The following is a 17,832-nucleotide window of genomic DNA, read 5'->3' as shown; positions in this document are numbered from 1 at the left end:
ACCTATCAATGCTAGAATTGAGTTAAAAATATGTACAATAACCCATCAAGTTATCAAAAACGGACGTCCAAAATATCTAAGCAAATTTTGCAGACAACAAATCGTGTTGACACGAGAATAGTTACAGATGCTTTCAAATTATTGGAACCAAGATGTATGTCTACTGTAGGCTCTAGAGCCTTTAAATATGCGGCCCCGAGACTGTACAATAAGCTTCCAGCAGACATTCGAAAGATTGAAGATATTAAGGCTTTCAAGAAGAAACTGAAAGTGCTTCGATGGTGTGGATTTGACAATAAACGATCAATATGCGGTGTGTGAAATGTTAAATGGCATTAAACGAACATGATAAAATCACTGTGGAGGTCCTGTAGAGAGTAGGGTTCCCCTGCTGTATAGGACCACAAAAGCAGCCAGTAAAGTAAGTACTGTAAAGTAAAACACTTACCTTTTTAATTGTATAAGTAACACATGAGGTGCTCTCTCAATAAGATGTCTCTTGGTTGCAGGTACTTTCTTGTGGCATCGCTCACACTTGTAAGCATTATAAGAATCTAGTGTTTCCTTCTTGAAGTACAAATTTAGGGCTTCATCTACGCTGTTGACTGACCGGATGTCGAGGACTAAGTCTTGGAAATGGGAGAAGGTGGTGGATACATGACGGCACACAGGACAGATCACTGAAAGAAAGGTACCTCGTAAAAATCGTAAAAATCTAAGTCGTATTCTAGAAATACTACGCAGTACTCTAGAAGTTTTATTCCAGCTGTTACCAAGTTGTGGAATGATCTTCCTAATCGGGTAGTTGAATCAGTAGAACTTCAAAAGTTCAAAGTTGGAGCAAATGCTTTTTTGTTGACCAAGCGGACATGAGTCTTTTTATAGTTTATTTATGACATATTTGTTTTTGATGTTGTTTAGTTTATATGTGACATGTCTGTTTTGACGTTACTTTTTTAGAACGATTTATTGTTAATTTGTTTTCTTCATTTATTTATTTCCTTATTTCCTTTCCTCACTGGGCTATTTTTCCCTGTTGGAGCCCTGGGCTTATAGCATCTTGCTTTTCCAACTAGGGTTGTAGCTTGGATAGTAATAATAATAATAATAAATGGTCTCAATATAAATCATGACCTGCACTTAGAGTTAATTACAAAGCATAGCCAACAAAACATTCTAATTCAGCTGAAAGGTAACAGACTGAGCAAATTAAAAGCTCTTTATACTTCTAAAAGGGGCCATAGGAATTAGGAAGTGACCCTGAGTAAGAGGCTAAGAGCCCATATGCAATTACTGATACACATTAGATTTGAGGATAAATATGATAGCAGAAAATGCCACTATCGCTGCATAAAATATAATTCTTAAGCTACTTTAAAAATACCACTATCCTGATTGCTCATTATCAAATGGACAGAATCTAAATCTAACTTCTGTAATGTGAGACTGTCTATGATATTCTTTAAGGTAATTTTAAAACTAAATGTTAGAACACTTAACCCTTTTACCCCCAGGATATTTGGAAATTTCCAACCCTTAACCCCCAGTTGTTATTTTTTTTCAAGCACATTTTGCAGTATATTTTTTTTAAATTGCTCTAACAGCCTTAATTTTCGTCATAGAGAGGTTAGGTTGGTCTCATTCTCTTGGAAAATGCCTGAAGTTTCTCAAAAAATTATCAAAAATATGCAAAAAAATTTTAAATAGCAGTTTTTTGTAAGGACGTACCGGTACGTCCATGGGGGTAAAGGGACGAGTTTTGTGAAACGTACCAGTATGTCCTTTGGGGGTAAAAGGGTTAATTAGATTTCCTATTAAACTGCACGTGATACATGAATCAAGATAAAAAGTGCTAAAGCATTACAGGAAACAAATGATAACATATCACTTGCACTTTTTGATGGGATAGATTTAGTGCATAAAAGTAATAATAGAATCATCGTCAAGAATATTACTATCTAAACTTGGACACAATTCTTAATTCTAAAATGAAAACTACTTTTGCAATCTTTGTTCCTTCACTTTACAGTATAAATGACTTGTTAACTCTCCTAAAAAATAAAGTGCATCCAAAATAACTTCTTAATTCTCCTCAAAAGAGAAACTGCATCCAAAATAAACTTCTTAATTCTCCTCAAAAAAGAAAATGCATCCAAAAAACTTCTTAACTCTCCTCAAAAAAGAAACGGCATCCAAAATAAACTTCTTAATTCTCCTCAAAAAAGAAAATGCATCCAAAATAACTTCTTAATTCTCCTCAAAAGAGAAACTGCATCCAAAATAACTTCTTAATTCTCCTAAAAAAAGAAACTGCATCCAAAATAACTTCTTAATTCTCCTCAAAAAAGAAACTGCATCCACAATAACTTCTTAATTCTCCTCAAAAAAGAAACTGCATCCAAAACAACTTCTTTATTCTCCTCAAAAAAGAAACTGCATACAAAATAAATTCTTAATTCTCCTCAAAAGAGAAACTGCATCCAAAAGAACTTCTTAATTCTCCTCTAAAGAGAAACTGCATCCAAAATAAACTTCTTAATTCTCCTCAAAAAAGAAACTGCATCCAATATAACGTCTTAATTCTCCTCAAAAGAGAAACTGCATCCAAAATAACTTCTTAATTCTCCTCAAAAGAGAAACTGCATAAATAAAAACTTCTTAATTCTCCTCAAAAAAGAAACTGCATCCAATATAACTTTTTCTCCTCAAAAAAGAAACTGCATCCAAAATAACTTTTTAATTCTCCTCAAAAAAGAAACTGCATCCACAACTTACCTCACATACTTTACGGTACTAAGACCTCTACGTACCTTGTTGTCTTATATAACCGCCAAAGATCTGATTAAGTGGAGTGGTTTCTTTGGACCGGTGATCCAGTTTGCTGGCTCTTCTAAACGACAAGTAGGACTTTTCCATGTGGTCCAAAAGGAGTTTAATAAATTCGTGCGCATCCTCTTGTCTGCCGTACATTAACGTTTTTCCTATGCCTGCAGGTATCAAAATTCATTGTATGCCATTGTTAAAAATTCATTCAACTTTCATTTATTTAATGTCACTGTCCTTACAATATTTTATTTTAATTGTTCATTAATTCTCTTGTAGTTTGTTTATTTCCTAATTTTTTTTCTTAATTGGGCTATTTTTCCCTGTTGGAGCCCTTGGCCTTATGGCATCCTACTTTTCCAACTAGGGTTATAGCTTAACTAGTAATAATAATAAAAATATTACAGAACAAAGTGTAAAATCTAGAAGTTCTTGCAATTTGTTTCCTTTCTTCATTGGGCTATTTTTCCCTGTTGGAGCCCTTGGCCTTGAGGCATCCTACTTTTCCAACTAGGGTTAGAGCTTAACTAGTAATAATAATAAAAATATTACAGAACAAAGTGTAAAATCTAAAAGCTCTTGCAATTTGTTTCCTTTCTTCATTGGGCTATTTTTCCCTATTGGAGCCCTTGGCCTTATGGCATCCTACTTTTCCAACTAGGGTTATAGCTTAACTAGTAATAATAATAAAAATATTGCAGAACAAAGTGTAAAATCAAGGAGACCTACTTTTTAATTTATGATGTATTAACGAGGGCTTAATAACGTTGGCCGATCGGTCCAGGGTAGACCGCAGGGTTCTCATCATGGCACAGATGGAGCAGTATGAAGCGCTTGAAGCGTTGGCCTCGCATCGCTGAGTGTGATTGGAGAGGTCTTCCATTAGCCAGTTTGCCATTGAAGGGATGTGGAACAAGGCCTGAGGAATAAGAAATCAAGTAAATCATAAATATTACTGACAACAATATTTCGTGAAATAAGACATCACAGTAAACATATTCACAATGCCATGACAGAAAATATATCCACAATGTCATCAAAGAAAATATATTAAAAAATCCCTCAAAGAAAATATATTCACAAAGCCATCAGAGAAAATATATTCATGATGCCATCACAGAAAATATATCCACAATGCCATCACAGAAAATATATTCACAATGCCATCACAGAAAATATATTCACAATGACATCATAGAAAATATATTCACAAAGCCATCACAGAAAATATATCCACAATGCCATCACATAAAATATATTCACAATGACATCACAGAAAATATATCCACAATGCCATCAGAGAAAATATATCCACAAAGCCATCAGAGAAAATATATTCACAATGCCATCACAGAAAATATATTCATAATGCCATCACAGTAAAAATATTCACAAAGCCATCACATAAAATATATTCACAATGCCAACACAGAAAATATATTCACAAAGCCATCACAGAAAATATATTCACAATGCCATCACAGAAAATATATTCACAAAGCCATCAGAGAAAATATATTCACAATGCCATCACAGAAAATATATTCATAATGCCATCACAGTAAAAATATTCACAAAGCCATGACAGAAAATATATTCACAATGCCATCAGAGAAAATATATTCACAATGCCATCACAGAAAATATATCCACAATGCCATCACAGAAAATATATTCACAATGCCATCAGAGAAAATATATTCACAATGCCATCACAGAAAATATATTCACAATGCCCTCAGAGTAAAAATATTTATATTACAGAAAGCGTCATTAAGCAAAGGCATTATTCAGCCATTTCCTGGCCCTCCCTGGTCCTAGCTTTGGTAGAGGAGGGGACTGGGCACTGATCATATGCATATATGATCAGTCTCTAGGCTAGGGCATCGTCACTGTCCCTTGCCTCTGCCCTTCCCGACCTTTAGACCTTAAAATCGACAGCCAAAGCACTCTCTCCCAATGACCACATCATATAACCAAATCAACAAAAGCTTTTCCCTTTAACCCTTTTACCCCCAGGCTCTTTGGAAATATCCAACCCTTAACCCCCAGGGGGTTATTTTTTCCCAGCACATTTTGCAGTATAGTTTTTTCAAATTGCTCTAACAGCCTTAATTTTTGTCATAGAGAGGTCAGGTTGGTCTCATTCTCTTGGAAAATGTCTGAATTTTTTCAAAAAATTATCAAAAATATGAAAAAAAAAAATTATAGCTTTTTTTGCAAGGACATACCGGTCCGTCCATGGGGGTAAAGAGGTGAATTTAATGAAACGTACCAGTACGTTCTTTGGGAGTAAAAGGGTCAAGAATAAAAAACAACCCACCTGTAAAGATGAATTCATGTAGCACGTGTTTCCGAGGTTGATCATTCCAGCGCCGGGAGGTAGAGTCTTCCTCCACCCCAGCATAACACGATCCTTGGGCCACAGCACTACGCGAGGTTCATCCAGCTGGTCCTCTTTCGCCCCGGGAGTCTTGTGAGGGGCGTGCGCCATACTACCTGACGGAGAGTTGGGGATGTTGCCAGTGGTGTCGTTGCAGGCAGTCAGGTTCACATATTTGTTCTTCAGAGAGGAAAGCACCAGTGACTGCTGGGTGCCCACTCGTTCATAGTCAACATGGTTCAGCAGCACCTACCATGATAAACATAATTCTATACAAAATGAGAAACATAAAGAGTTACCTTTCACCTAGCGGCTGCAAGTTTGTGAGGATGTGAGGGAGATGATTTTCAAGATTCCATTCTGCCTTTGAATAGTTGTACAACACAAATTCAAAATTAAATAAAAAACAGCATCTCTTGCAAAAATGAGCAGACAAGCCAAAAAAGATATGAAGCTACGAAAAAAATGAAACAGGATTTTCCTCGAGGCAAATAAAAACCTCTTCGTAGAAATGTTACAAACTCTACTTAATAAGCAAATGCCAATTATTTAACAACAAATTTTGCCTGGCTTATATGACGTAGCAAGTGCTTCGCTTTTAAACATGAGGATAAATATCAGAGCGTTTTAAGGTAATGTCACCGTAAAAAGAATAGAACATAACTACAACTTCAGCCATACTTTGATAAACTTTGAAGCACAAATTCAGTTATAAAAGTCTAAATATGACCTACTGATTACATACAGGTATTAAGCAAATAAAAACTACAGACTTTTCAAGGACCTTTGTGGGTAAATCAACTTTTTTTTGCAGTATTTAAGCAGAGTTAGTCTCCACTCGTTCATCTTACAGGCATTTGATCAACCTTGAAATAAATTTCTAAAATTTTTCATATTCTTTTACAGCCAACATTTTGAAAGACAAGTTATATAAATAGTGTCAATGAAATTCAATGAAATGGTTTGCAGCCCTACAGTACACCCTTATACCAACATAAAAAGTTGCAGTTCTCTCTCACATTAACTTCCCGTAAACTACCTGTAAATATATTTTCATACGAAAGAAGCTTCTGTAAAGATGTGATAATAAAACGCTTGGTTTGACAGCCAAAATCCATTCGAAAAAACTAGCGGAAGTTGCTGAGAAACGATGTGCCCAGGGGCTCGAAAACAGATTGGTCTTGAACTGTAAATAAGCCTGTTACAAAAAATTACAAAGCAGAATTCTCAGCAAATTTCAACCGTCGGCATGAAGCCATCTCATTAAGTACTGTTACCTTAAAGAAAATGATCCAAAAGTTGTTTCTCATATAGAAAATGGAATTCTAATAATAAAATCTGTACTTATATACTCACCTGATGTTCATATTGCATCTTTTCTAGAACCTTGGTTTACCAACATTTACCCCTAAGATTTAAAAAATTTCTCTCATTTTCTTTCCTTTCAATATGTACCTGTCTCTAGCAAAGTAATGAGACACACTAGCGGTTAATGGCTAGAAGCTCTTTGTTATTTCAGTCCTAAAGTCAAAACTATTCCCTATCCTCCCGAAGGTTCTAGAACCAAAAAACGTACGAAAATTGTTCATAAGCATAGAATCTGTACGCAATTGTTTGTAAGCAAAGTTCATTTGAAAAACAACATAAGCAAAAGTTCTTTTGTAGATTTTTATATGCTATAAAGTATGTGCGAAAATATTCTTAACGATAAAAGTTCATCAGGAAAGAAGTTTGTATAGAAAAAATTTCACATGAACTTGTACACAAAAGGTTCGTCTAGAATAAAGTTCATCTGACAGAAATACGTATGTTTATATTGCTGTGGCCTGATTGGTAACGTCTCTGCCTGGTGTTTGCCAGTCATGGGTTCGAGTCCCACTCAGACTCGTTACTGCCATTAGTGTCTGCAACCTTACCATCCTTGTGAGCTAAGGTTGGGGGTTTTAGGGGAGTCTATAGGTCTATCTGCTGAGTCATCAACAGCCACTGCCTGGCCCTCCCTGGTCCTAGCTTGGGTGGAGAGGAGGCTTGGGCACTGATCATATAATATATGGTCCATCTCTAGGGCACTGTCCTGATTACTAGGGCAATGTCACTGTCCCTTGTCTCTGCCATTCATGAGTGACCTTTAAACGCCCACACACAGATGGAGTGGGTCACCAGTTAACTAAAGAGATAGGTCATTTAAGGTTCTGAAATAAAATTAGAGAACTAAGTAGAGTGCAGACCTCCGCCGTAGCAGCTTCTTTTTCGACCGTGACCTTGACCTTCCAAAACTTTATCATTTCAAGCTTTTTACATAAGTTAATTCCTGCAAGTTTCATTACTTTACAATTAAAATTATGGCCAGGAAGCTGTTCAAAAGCACATAAACAAACCGGGGATAAAACATAACCTCCTCCTAACTTTGCTGGCAGAGGTAACGAATCGTCTCAAAATGCAGGAATCCAGACTGTTTCCTAATCAAATATCTAGATAACCACATCACCAAGTAACTAAATTTAGAATTCTTTAAATTAACAAAATATAAATAAAATAAACCCAAACCCCGTTAGTGCCATTAGTGTCTGCAACCTTACCATCCTTGTGAGCTAAGGTTGGGGGGTTTGGGAGAGCCTATAGGTCTATCTGCTGAGTCATCAGCAGCCACTGCCTGGCCCTCCCTGTTCCTAACTTGGGTGGGGAGGAGGCTTGGGCGCTCATCATATAATATATGGTCAGTCTCTAAGGCATTGTCCTGATTGCTAGGGCAAGGTCACTGTCCCTTGCCTCTGCCATTCATGGGCGACTTTTAAACCTTTAAGCTATAACCCTAGTTGGAAAAGCATGTTGCTATAATCCCAAGGGGTCCCAAGAAGGAAAAATGTTATTTTTATTAATAAAATAAATTTTTGAATATACTTACCCGGCGATCATATAGCTGCAACTCTGTTGCTCGACAGAAAAACCTACGGTCAAAATATGCCAGCGATCGCTATGCAGGTGGGGGTGTACTTCAACAGCGCCATCTGTCGAGCAGGTACTTAGTACTCCAAGTAAACAAAGAACCAATTTTCTCCTCGGTCCACTGGGTCTCTATTGGGGAGGAAGGGAGGGTCCTTTAATATATGATCACCAGGTAAGTATATTCAAAAATTTATTTTATTAATAAAAATAACATTTTTCAATATTAAACTTAGCCGGTGATCATATAGCTGATTCACACCCAGGGGGGTGGGTAGAGACCAGCATTACATGTTGACATTATTATGAGCTAAGTATTCCGTATTTCATTTTAGCAGTTATTCAAAATAACAAACATAAAATCAATAAGTACCTGGTAAGGAAGTCGACTTGAACAATTACTCTGCCTTTTTAAGTACGTCTTCCTTACGGAGCCTCGCGATCCTCTTAGGATGCTGAGCGACCCCTAGGATCTGAAGTATCAAGGGTTGCAACCCATACAACAGGACCTCATCAAAACCTCTAATCTAGGCGCTTCTCAAGAAATGACTTTGACCACCCGCCAAATCAACTAGGATGCGAAAGGCTTCTTAGCCTTCCGGACAACCCAAAAACAATAATAAAACATTTCAAGAGAAAGATTAAAAAGGTTATGGAATTAGGGAATTGTAGTGGTTGAGCCCTCACCCACTACTGCACTCGTTGCTACGAATGGTCCCAGAGTGTAGCAGTTCTCGTAAAGAGACTGGACATTCTTAAGATAAAAAGACGCGAACACTGATTTGCTTTTCCAATAGGTTGCGTCGATTATACTTTGCAGAGATCTATTTTGTTTAAAGGCCACGGAAGTTGCGACAGCTCTAACTTCGTGTGTCCTTACCTTCAGCAAAGCTTGGTCTTCCTCATTCAGATGGGAATGAGCTTCTCGTATTAACAGTCTGATAAAATAGGATAAAGCATTCTTTGACATAGGCAAAGATGGATTCTTAACTGAACACCATAAAGCTTCAGACGGGCCTCGTAAAGGTTTTTAAATAGAACTTAAGAGCTCTTACAGGACATAAGACTCTTTCTAGTTCATTTCCAACCATACGATAAGTTTGGAATATCGAATGATATTGGTCAAGGCCGAGAAGGCAGCTCGTGTTTGGCTAGAAAACCAAGTTGTAGAACATGTAGCCAATTCGGATGAGAATCCGATGTTCTTGCTAAAGGCACGAATCTCACTGACTCTTTTAGCTGTGGCTAAGCATATCAGGAAAAGAGTCTTAAAGGTGAGATCTTTCAGGGAGGCTGATTGTAGCGGTTCGAACCTGTCTGACATAAGGAATCTTAGTACCACGTCTAAATTCCAACCAGGTGTAACCAAACGACGCTCCTTCGTGGTCTCAAAAGACTAAAGGAGGTCCTGTAGATCTTTATTGTTAGAAAGATCTAAGCCTCTGTGACGGAAGACTGATGCCAACATGCTTCTGTAACCCTTGATAGTGGGAGCTGAAAGAGATCGTTCTTTCCTCAGATATAAGAGAAAGTCAGCTATTTGAGTTACAGAGGTACTGGTCGAGGATACGGATACTGACTTGCACCAGTTTCGGAAGATTTCCCACTTCAATTGGTAGACTCTAAGGGTGGATGTTCTCCTTGCTCTGGCAATTGCTCTGGTTGCCTCCTTCGAAAAGCCTCTAGCTCTCGAGAGTCTTTCGATAGTCTGAAGGCAGTCAGACGAAGAGCGTGGAGGCCTTGGTGTACCTTCTTTACGCGTGGCTGACGTAGAAGGTCCACCCTTAGGGGAAGTGTTCTGGGAACGTCTACTAGCCATCGAAGTACCTCGGTGAGCCATTCTCTCGCGGGCCAGAGGGAAGCAACTAGCGTCAACCTTGTCCCTTCGTGAGAGGCGAACTTCTGCAGTACCTTGATGACAATCTTGAACGGAGGGAATGCATATAGATCTAGATGTGACCAATCTAGTAGAAAGGCATCTATATGAACTGCTGCTGGGTCCGGGATTGGTGAACAAAATATTGGGAGCCTCTTGGTCATCGAGGTTGCGAAGAGATCTATGGTTGGCTGGCCCCAGGTGGCCAAAAGTCTCTTGCATACATCCTTGTGGAGGGTCCATTCTGTTGGAATTATTTGTCCCTTCCGACTGAGACAATCTGCCATGACATTCAAGTTGCCTTGGATGAACCTCGTTACTAGTGAAATGTCTAGACCTTTTGACCAGGTGAGGAGGTCCCTTGCGATCTCGTACAATGTCAGAGAGTAGGTCCCTCCTTGCTTGGAGATGTACGCCAAAGCCGTGGTGTTGTCCGAGTTCACCTCCACCACTTTGCCTTGAAGGAGAGACCTGAAGCTTTTCCAGGTCAGACGTACTGCCAGTAGCTCCTTGCAGTTGAAATGCATTGTCCTTTGACTCGAGTTCCATAATCCCGAGCATTCCCTACCGTCTAATGTCGCACCCCAGCCTACGTCCGATGCGTCCGAGAAGAGAACGTGGTTGGGAGTCTGAACAGTCAGGGGATGACCCTCTCTAAGGTTGATATAGTCCTTTCACCAAGTCAGACAAGACTTTATCTTTCCGGAAACCGGGATCGAGACCGCTTCTAGCGTCTTGTCCTTTTTCCAGTGAAAAGCTAAATGGTATAGAAGAGGACGGAGGTGTAGTCTTCCTAGTGACACAAATTGATCCACGGATGACAGTGTCCCTACCAGACTCATCCACAGCCTGACTGGGCAGCGTTCCTTCTTCAGCATCTTCTGGATGGATAGCAGGGCTGGGGGTTGATCGTCTTGTTCAGCAACGTCCTCATCAGAGGGTTCCTCATCCGAAACTGATGAGGAAACGGCAACGGAGTGGGCAACGTCTGACTCGCTGAATCCGGTCGCACTGGTGGATGCGTGACGGAGCCGGACGCACGCGAGGAAGTACAGCGTCAACCCGAAACTGTCTAGACTGTCTGGGTTGTGCAGTCAACACCCTACCGGGTTGCTGAGGTTGACGCACTGCGTCACAACAAGTCACCTCTGCTGGTTGTTGAACGTCTTCCTAGTGACACACTGAACGTCAACAACCACCTCCGAGCGTCGCTTAACGTCAACGTGCGACTGGCAACCCACACTGGGTCGCATCGGTGGAGGAACCACCTCAACTGGCAGACGCGAGTAGGATACCTCAGCGTCAACAGGGCGCACAACCAACCGGTTGGAAGGTTGTTGGCCAGAAGGTTCTTCTCCGCATTTAAGTCCTCAATCAAGGACACAAGCTTGGACTGCATGTCTTGCAGCAAAGCCCATTAGGGTCTACGGGAGCAGGTGTGGCAACAGACGGGGTTAGCGACTGAGGCGGAACCATTTACCATCCCTGGAAGCCTTGTTATGTGTGACATAATAGTACAGCAAAACTTCAAAGGCTCGACAAAAGTTGAGAAGTTGACCTGTAAACAACTTGGAGCGTCTCCTGGCTAGGCGCCAGGGCGAGTCTACCAGAATTGAGAAGTCTATCTGGGCAGAGGCATGAACTCCCAAGCCGAGAACTTCTCTCGTGTCCTATCAGACTCTCGCTCTATAAGCCAGTTTAAAAGAAGGGAAATCAAAGGCTGTATCCCTAAAACTCCTCCTGGTGCAAAAACCAGTCGCCTAGCCAACGTAACGCTCTCTAGGAAAGCGAGAGAGCACTAGCTTAACAACAACGGCTTCGAAGTAGCTAGGCCTAGTGTAAGTTCTGACGTTTAGGCGAACGAGGAGCAGCAGTTACAAGATCTGGACGAAGATCCTTAAAAAATCATCATGATTTAATTAAAGTCCATAGGAGGCTAAGCAGCTTAAGGCTCCTCTCCAAATGACAGAGTCCTCAAAGGAATATCAGTAGGAGGGAGAACAGCACTTTCTCATCTACAGGAACCTTGTCCGATAAAAGCTAGGTTATCTCAGTGAGTCTCTCACTGGTGCATTAGTAACAGACCAGAAGGCAACGTCATGTAACTGTTTGACAGTCTGTGAACTGTCAACAACTGAACTGTCAACCACAACAGGTGCGTGAGGACATACAGCACTGGTGCATTAGTAGCAGACCAGAAGGCAACGTCATGTAACTGCTTGACAGTCTGTGAACTGTCAACAACTGAACTGCCATGAACTGCCAACCACAACAGGTGCGTGAGGACATACAGTGTTCACTCGAGACTGCTTTGACTGTCTATACTGAGCAGTCAAAACAACTCTAGAATGCGGAGGTTGACGCACTGCGTCAAAACAAAACAACTTAGGTTGTTGTTGTAACTCGCGAACGTCAACGGAGGGTTCCGTGCGTCGCTGAACGTCAACATGCGGCTGGCAGGGTACACTGCGCATGGGTGGCGGGACTCTCACAGCTGGAGTGCGGGAGAAGGTAGCCTCAGCGTCAACTGAACGCACAACCGTGGTTGGTTGTAGGCTAACGGGTGCAGCGTCAACCTTCTCCGCACGAAAGTCCTGCATTAAAGATGTTAACTGTGTCTGCATGGTCTGCAGCAAAGACCACTTAGGGTCTACAGTAGCAGGTGCGGCAACAGACGGTGTCACTGCCTGTTGCGGTACCGCTTTGCCTCTCTTAGGAGGTGAGCAGTCGTCGGAAGACTGCAGCGAGTCCGAACTGACCCAGTGGCTACAACTGGGCCGTTGGACTTGCGCGGAAGGGACCGACTTGCGCTTAATAAGCTGCGAGACCTTGGTCCATGGTTTCTTACGAGAAACCTCTTCCGCAGACGAGAAGTAAATGGGCTCTCTCGTCTTTGTGTGGGTGGGGCGATCTTGGGTAGATACGCCCGAAACCACGGAGGGAAACGTCTGTTCGTTGATCAAGGCCTGACGAACCCATAAGTCGTTCGACATTACTTCTCCCCTGGGCTTGGGAGCTTGCAAGAGGTCCCGGACTAGGTGAACGACAGGCACGAACAGACGAACCCTCGGACGCAACACTGTAACCCTTTGCGCATATCACTTTATCACTTCGATTTTCTGTTTTGCACTTATTTCACTGAAATCGAAACTTTTACTGATTTCTACCTGAAACACGCAATTCTACCCTTCATTAAAAGGTAGTAATTGCGAAAACAGTCGTATAATGCAGCTCATTAATACTAGCAAAAACAGAAAACATATATAAAGATAAAGAATTCAGTGGCTGGGAAAGAGACTAAACACTAGTTCAAATAAACTACGTTTACAATCTCTCACCGCACATAGCCTGGGGACAAGAATAAAACCCTAGAAATGTTTTACCTTCTTCCCCGTACAGCGACTAGGGAGAAGAGTAACACGAGAACGTTACCCGCTGTAACGGAACGTTTTTTCTCCTCTCTCTCCCTCCGTCTCTATCTCTCTCTCTCTTTCTCTCTTGATTTCGCACCTGAGAGAAGAGCCCAATTATATATCGTCAAAAAAAAACATGTTATTTGGCTAAAGGAAAAAACTGAAAGGTTTTCCAAATAAAAAGTTCCTTTAATTTAGAATTTAAACCATTTAAGCTAAGAAAGAGTGAACGAAACGTCAGAATCGATTTACTCTTACTGCAAAGTGAAACCGTGATACACTCTCTCTCTATCGTAACGATAGAGCGCATGTTGAACGTCCTGAACGTCAACAACTGCGTAGTCTAAAAAACTAAACGTTAGTTCATCTTTGAAAACAGTACGAAGACTATCAAAGAAATTCTTTCATAAAACATTAAATTTAAAAAGTTTTAAATTCCTTAAAGGCTAAATACGATATAACGGGCTCAACGTTGATTAACTTCGGTTCCAAGTTAGGACCGCCTACTATCAGGAAAGGTCGCATATAAACAAAACATAAAAATTTATTTTTATATGTTTATAATAAATGGAAAGTTAATCGAAGAGGCCTAATAAAGGCGGAGAGATATAAAATATATAGATCTATAACGTGTTAAGCAAAATTACTAAAAACCTAAACACACTTCCGTCTAAGGGAAGGGTCGGCCATTTAAAAGTGAAAGAGAGTCCATACTCTCTTTGTCACCATAATTAAATCTATCCAAAACGAGTTCAAGTTTTGAGATGAAGATAAAACCCCTGCATAGCGAAAGCTCAAAACTAGAATAGTGTACTTCACCAAATAGTTGTGAAAACAAATCCAGTTAGTAACAGCGTATTAGTAGGTCTTGCCGGTAGCCCGACAGAGAGAAAATTGGTTCTTTGTTTACTTGGAGTACTAAGTACCTGCTCGACAGATGGCGCTGTTGATGTACACCCCCACCTGCATAGCGATCGCTGGCGTATTTTGACCGTCGGTTTTTCTGTCGAGCAACAGAGTTGCAGCTGTATGATCACCGGCTAAGTTTAATATTGAAAAATAGCCCAGTGAGGAAAGGAAATAAGGAAATAAATAAGCTACAAGAGAAGTAATGAATAGAATATATAAACCAAGATTCCAGAGAGAGGCAATATAAACATCAGGGAGGTTCACAATAATCATTTAAGTTCTTCGATGTTACGTAATGTAACAACACATTTAGAAGACACCTGTATCTCAACATATTTACTATTGACTATGTAGTCAATTGGATGTAAAAATTCTTACTAATGCACGAAAAGTTGATATAACTAAGGATAAAAAAAAAAAAAAAAAAAAAAAAAAATTGTAGCAAAATATTTGCCCTAGGAAATCAGTCCCTAATTTACCACAACTCTGTAATCTGTCATTGTCTAGGATATTAACCAAGAGGCAAAATTCTATGAAATCCGAGTAGAAACGAATACAAATAAACGGGGAAAAAGCATTACAGATCCTGTATTATACTGTATATAAGAAAACTCAAAACAATTAGGAAAGTAATTGGGTAATATTGTCAGAGGCGAAATTCGATAAAATCTGAGGAAAAACTTAAATACAAATAAACTCGGAAAAAGTGTTACAGATCCTGTATTATACTGTATATAAGAAAACTCAAACAATTAGGAAAGTAAATGGATAATATTGTCAGAAGCAAAATTCTATAAAATCTGAGGAAAAACTTAAATACAAATAAACTCGGAAAAAGTTTTACAGATCCTGTATTATCTGTATATAAGAAAACTCAAACCAATTAGGAAAGTAATTGGGTAATATTGTCAGAAGCAAAATTCTATAAAATCTGAGGAAAAACAATATTGATCCTGTATTATACTGTATATAAGAAAACTCAAAACAATTAGGAAAGTAAATGTTTAAACAAAAAAATTCTTAAAATACATAAGTGTGTCTGAGAACATCAGCGGCCCTTTTAAAAATGTGCTGTACAATATTACTTTGAGGCAACATTTGCTGTTAAATGACATTACTGCTTGTTTATATTCAACCCACAAACATATGCCAGACTAGGATTATCCAAGTTTCAATAAAGTAAAAAACAATATTAGTTTCACAAGTGTACTAAATCACAAGAAGTCAGACCTGTGAATTCATGCCATAGCACCGTAAGAGAGAAAATGACATACCTGTAACACGTTCCTCAAATATGAGAGCTAAATCTTTACATACCTAAAACTTACTAACTGGCAACTTTTTTTCATTGCGATGATGCAAAAGCTACTAATATCCTTTATAAAACAGCCAAGACCATGAAACAATACATTACAATACACAATTTTCCTTGTATACGTGATAAATAAAACCTCAAATTAGGAAAGATTAAATTTATCTTAAGCTTTTGAAGGGACCATCTCCCTTCCTCTTCAGAAAACAAAAAATTTGTTATCTGAAAAACAAAAAATTCATGTTTTCTGGAGAAGAAGGGAGACGGTCCCTTCGAAAGCTCACAATAAACTTAATTTTATCATAAATTATGTTTATGAAAAATTACATTTATCTTGAGCTTTCGAAGGGAACGTCTCCCTTCCTCTTCAGAAAACAAAAAACTTGTTTTCTGAAAAACAAAATATTTATGTTTTCTGGAGAGGACGGGAGACGGCCCTTCGAAAGCTCACAATAAACTTAATTTTATCATAAATTATGGGTTTATTTTATTCATGAAACAATATTTATCATCAAGGACAAAGGGCTCAGAAGACTTGATAAGAATAATGTGCTAAATTGGAAAAGGTCGTTGCTTCCAAAAGGAAAATGAACCAAACTATAAAAGTGTCCCAAAAGCATTTTGCATCCTAAAGGAAAATGATGTTTCTTGTCAAAATCTCAAAGTGAATATGATTGCAAAATGATGGCATTACTCAGGAAAAACAAAAATACCTGCAACTTTTTTCAACATACCTTCAATTTTGATCCTCAAAAAAATCTGAGGCAGTTTGAAATCAGCACTCGCTGTCAGTCTTAACTTCCAAATCAAAATCAGGACTAATCAATTTTGAAAGTGGCAGTAATGAGAAGTTATCATGCTCAATTGAGTGAAAATATGGAAAATTTACATGGTATTCAAAAAGATAAATATGAAAAATACTATCGAAACTAAAGATCATAAAAAGTAGCAACAAAAATCATGCTAACTGCAGCTAAAGATTTATTCATTCAGAAAAGAATACATTCTTTAGTCAAGGAACGTTGAAAAAATGCAATAATCCAAAATCCAACAAAAGGTGTCTTGAACGGTGATAAAATGCTTAAAAGTCAATTGTGCAAAAAGAGGTATGAAATTTGATAAGCACATTAAACCTGGGAACTGGAAAATGTCACACATCCTTCTCTAGATATTTATGTAGGATTTTACTTACTCTTCAAGAATCGAAATGTCTCTTCCTAGTCTCCAGAGAAGATCCAAAATGATTAGGGCTCAGAAATAGCTTTACTCACTTCAACCCTACGCAACATTTAACGGCAAACCAAGAATACTCGGGACTGAAGACCTAGATCTAAGATTCAATGGCAACAGGCTCGTCAAACCCTCAAACATAAACAATTCCTCTTTATATAGAACAAATTTCTATCTTATATCAGCGTCAAACGTACTCTGAAGGCTAAGGGTCTCTACTATTATCATTACTATTATCATCGTTACTATTATTAGCTAAGGTACAACCCTACTTGGAAAAGCAAGATGCTATAAGCCAAAGGGCTCCAACAGGGAAAAATAGCCCGGTGAAATAAGGAAATAAATAAACGATATGAGAAATAATTCCAAACCCTCAAAAATAAATAATTCCTAATTATATAAGGCACATTTCTATCTTATATTAGCGTCAAACGTACTCTGAAGGCTAAGGGTCTCTACTATTATCATTATCATTACTATCATCATCATTATCATTAGCTAAGGTACAACCCTAGTTGGAAAAGCAAGGTGCTATAAGCCCAAGGGCTCCAACAGGGAAAAACAGCCCAGTGAAATAAGGAAATAAATAAACGATATGAGAAATAATTAACAATAAAATATCTTAAAAACAGTAACATCATCAAAACATATTTCATATATAAATTATAAAAAGACTTATGTCAGCCGATTCAACATAAAAAACATTTGCTGCAAGTTTGAACTTTTTAAGTTCTACCGATTCTATGAAATGTTCAAATACCTAACGTGCAGGACAAAAAAGCTATCTATGCAATCCTGTGGTTTAATATAAAAGAATGATTGATAAGTCAGATTTCAAACGTAAACAGATAAGATATCAGAGTACGGTAATTCAAAGCTCACAACCAAATTTTATAATAAAAAAAATGGTTAAATTTTCAACAATTTGATCCCAACTTCAGGA

At 38.7% G+C, this 17,832-nt stretch overlaps 1 protein-coding gene across 2 annotated transcripts in view; it reads right to left on the bottom strand.

The window, feature by feature from the left end:
• Positions 1-17,832, bottom strand: part of LOC137634681 (ubiquitin carboxyl-terminal hydrolase 36-like) — a 61,019-nt gene that overhangs the window by 27,965 nt on the left and 15,222 nt on the right. For both annotated transcript variants that reach the window (XM_068367161.1, XM_068367160.1), the window contains exons 3-6: positions 5,147-5,455; positions 3,553-3,742; positions 2,811-2,987; positions 449-680 (exon numbers count right to left, since the gene is read on the bottom strand). In XM_068367161.1, the coding sequence (XP_068223262.1) occupies positions 449-680; positions 2,811-2,987; positions 3,553-3,742; positions 5,147-5,455 (908 nt within the window). The remainder of the gene's footprint in view (positions 1-448; positions 681-2,810; positions 2,988-3,552; positions 3,743-5,146; positions 5,456-17,832) is intronic.

Source organism: Palaemon carinicauda, chromosome 45 (genome assembly GCF_036898095.1).
Source record: "Palaemon carinicauda isolate YSFRI2023 chromosome 45, ASM3689809v2, whole genome shotgun sequence".
NCBI classification, from domain to species: domain Eukaryota; kingdom Metazoa; phylum Arthropoda; class Malacostraca; order Decapoda; family Palaemonidae; genus Palaemon; species Palaemon carinicauda.
The sequence above is the reverse complement of the archived record's forward strand: the minus strand, read 5'-3'. Positions and strand labels throughout refer to the sequence as shown.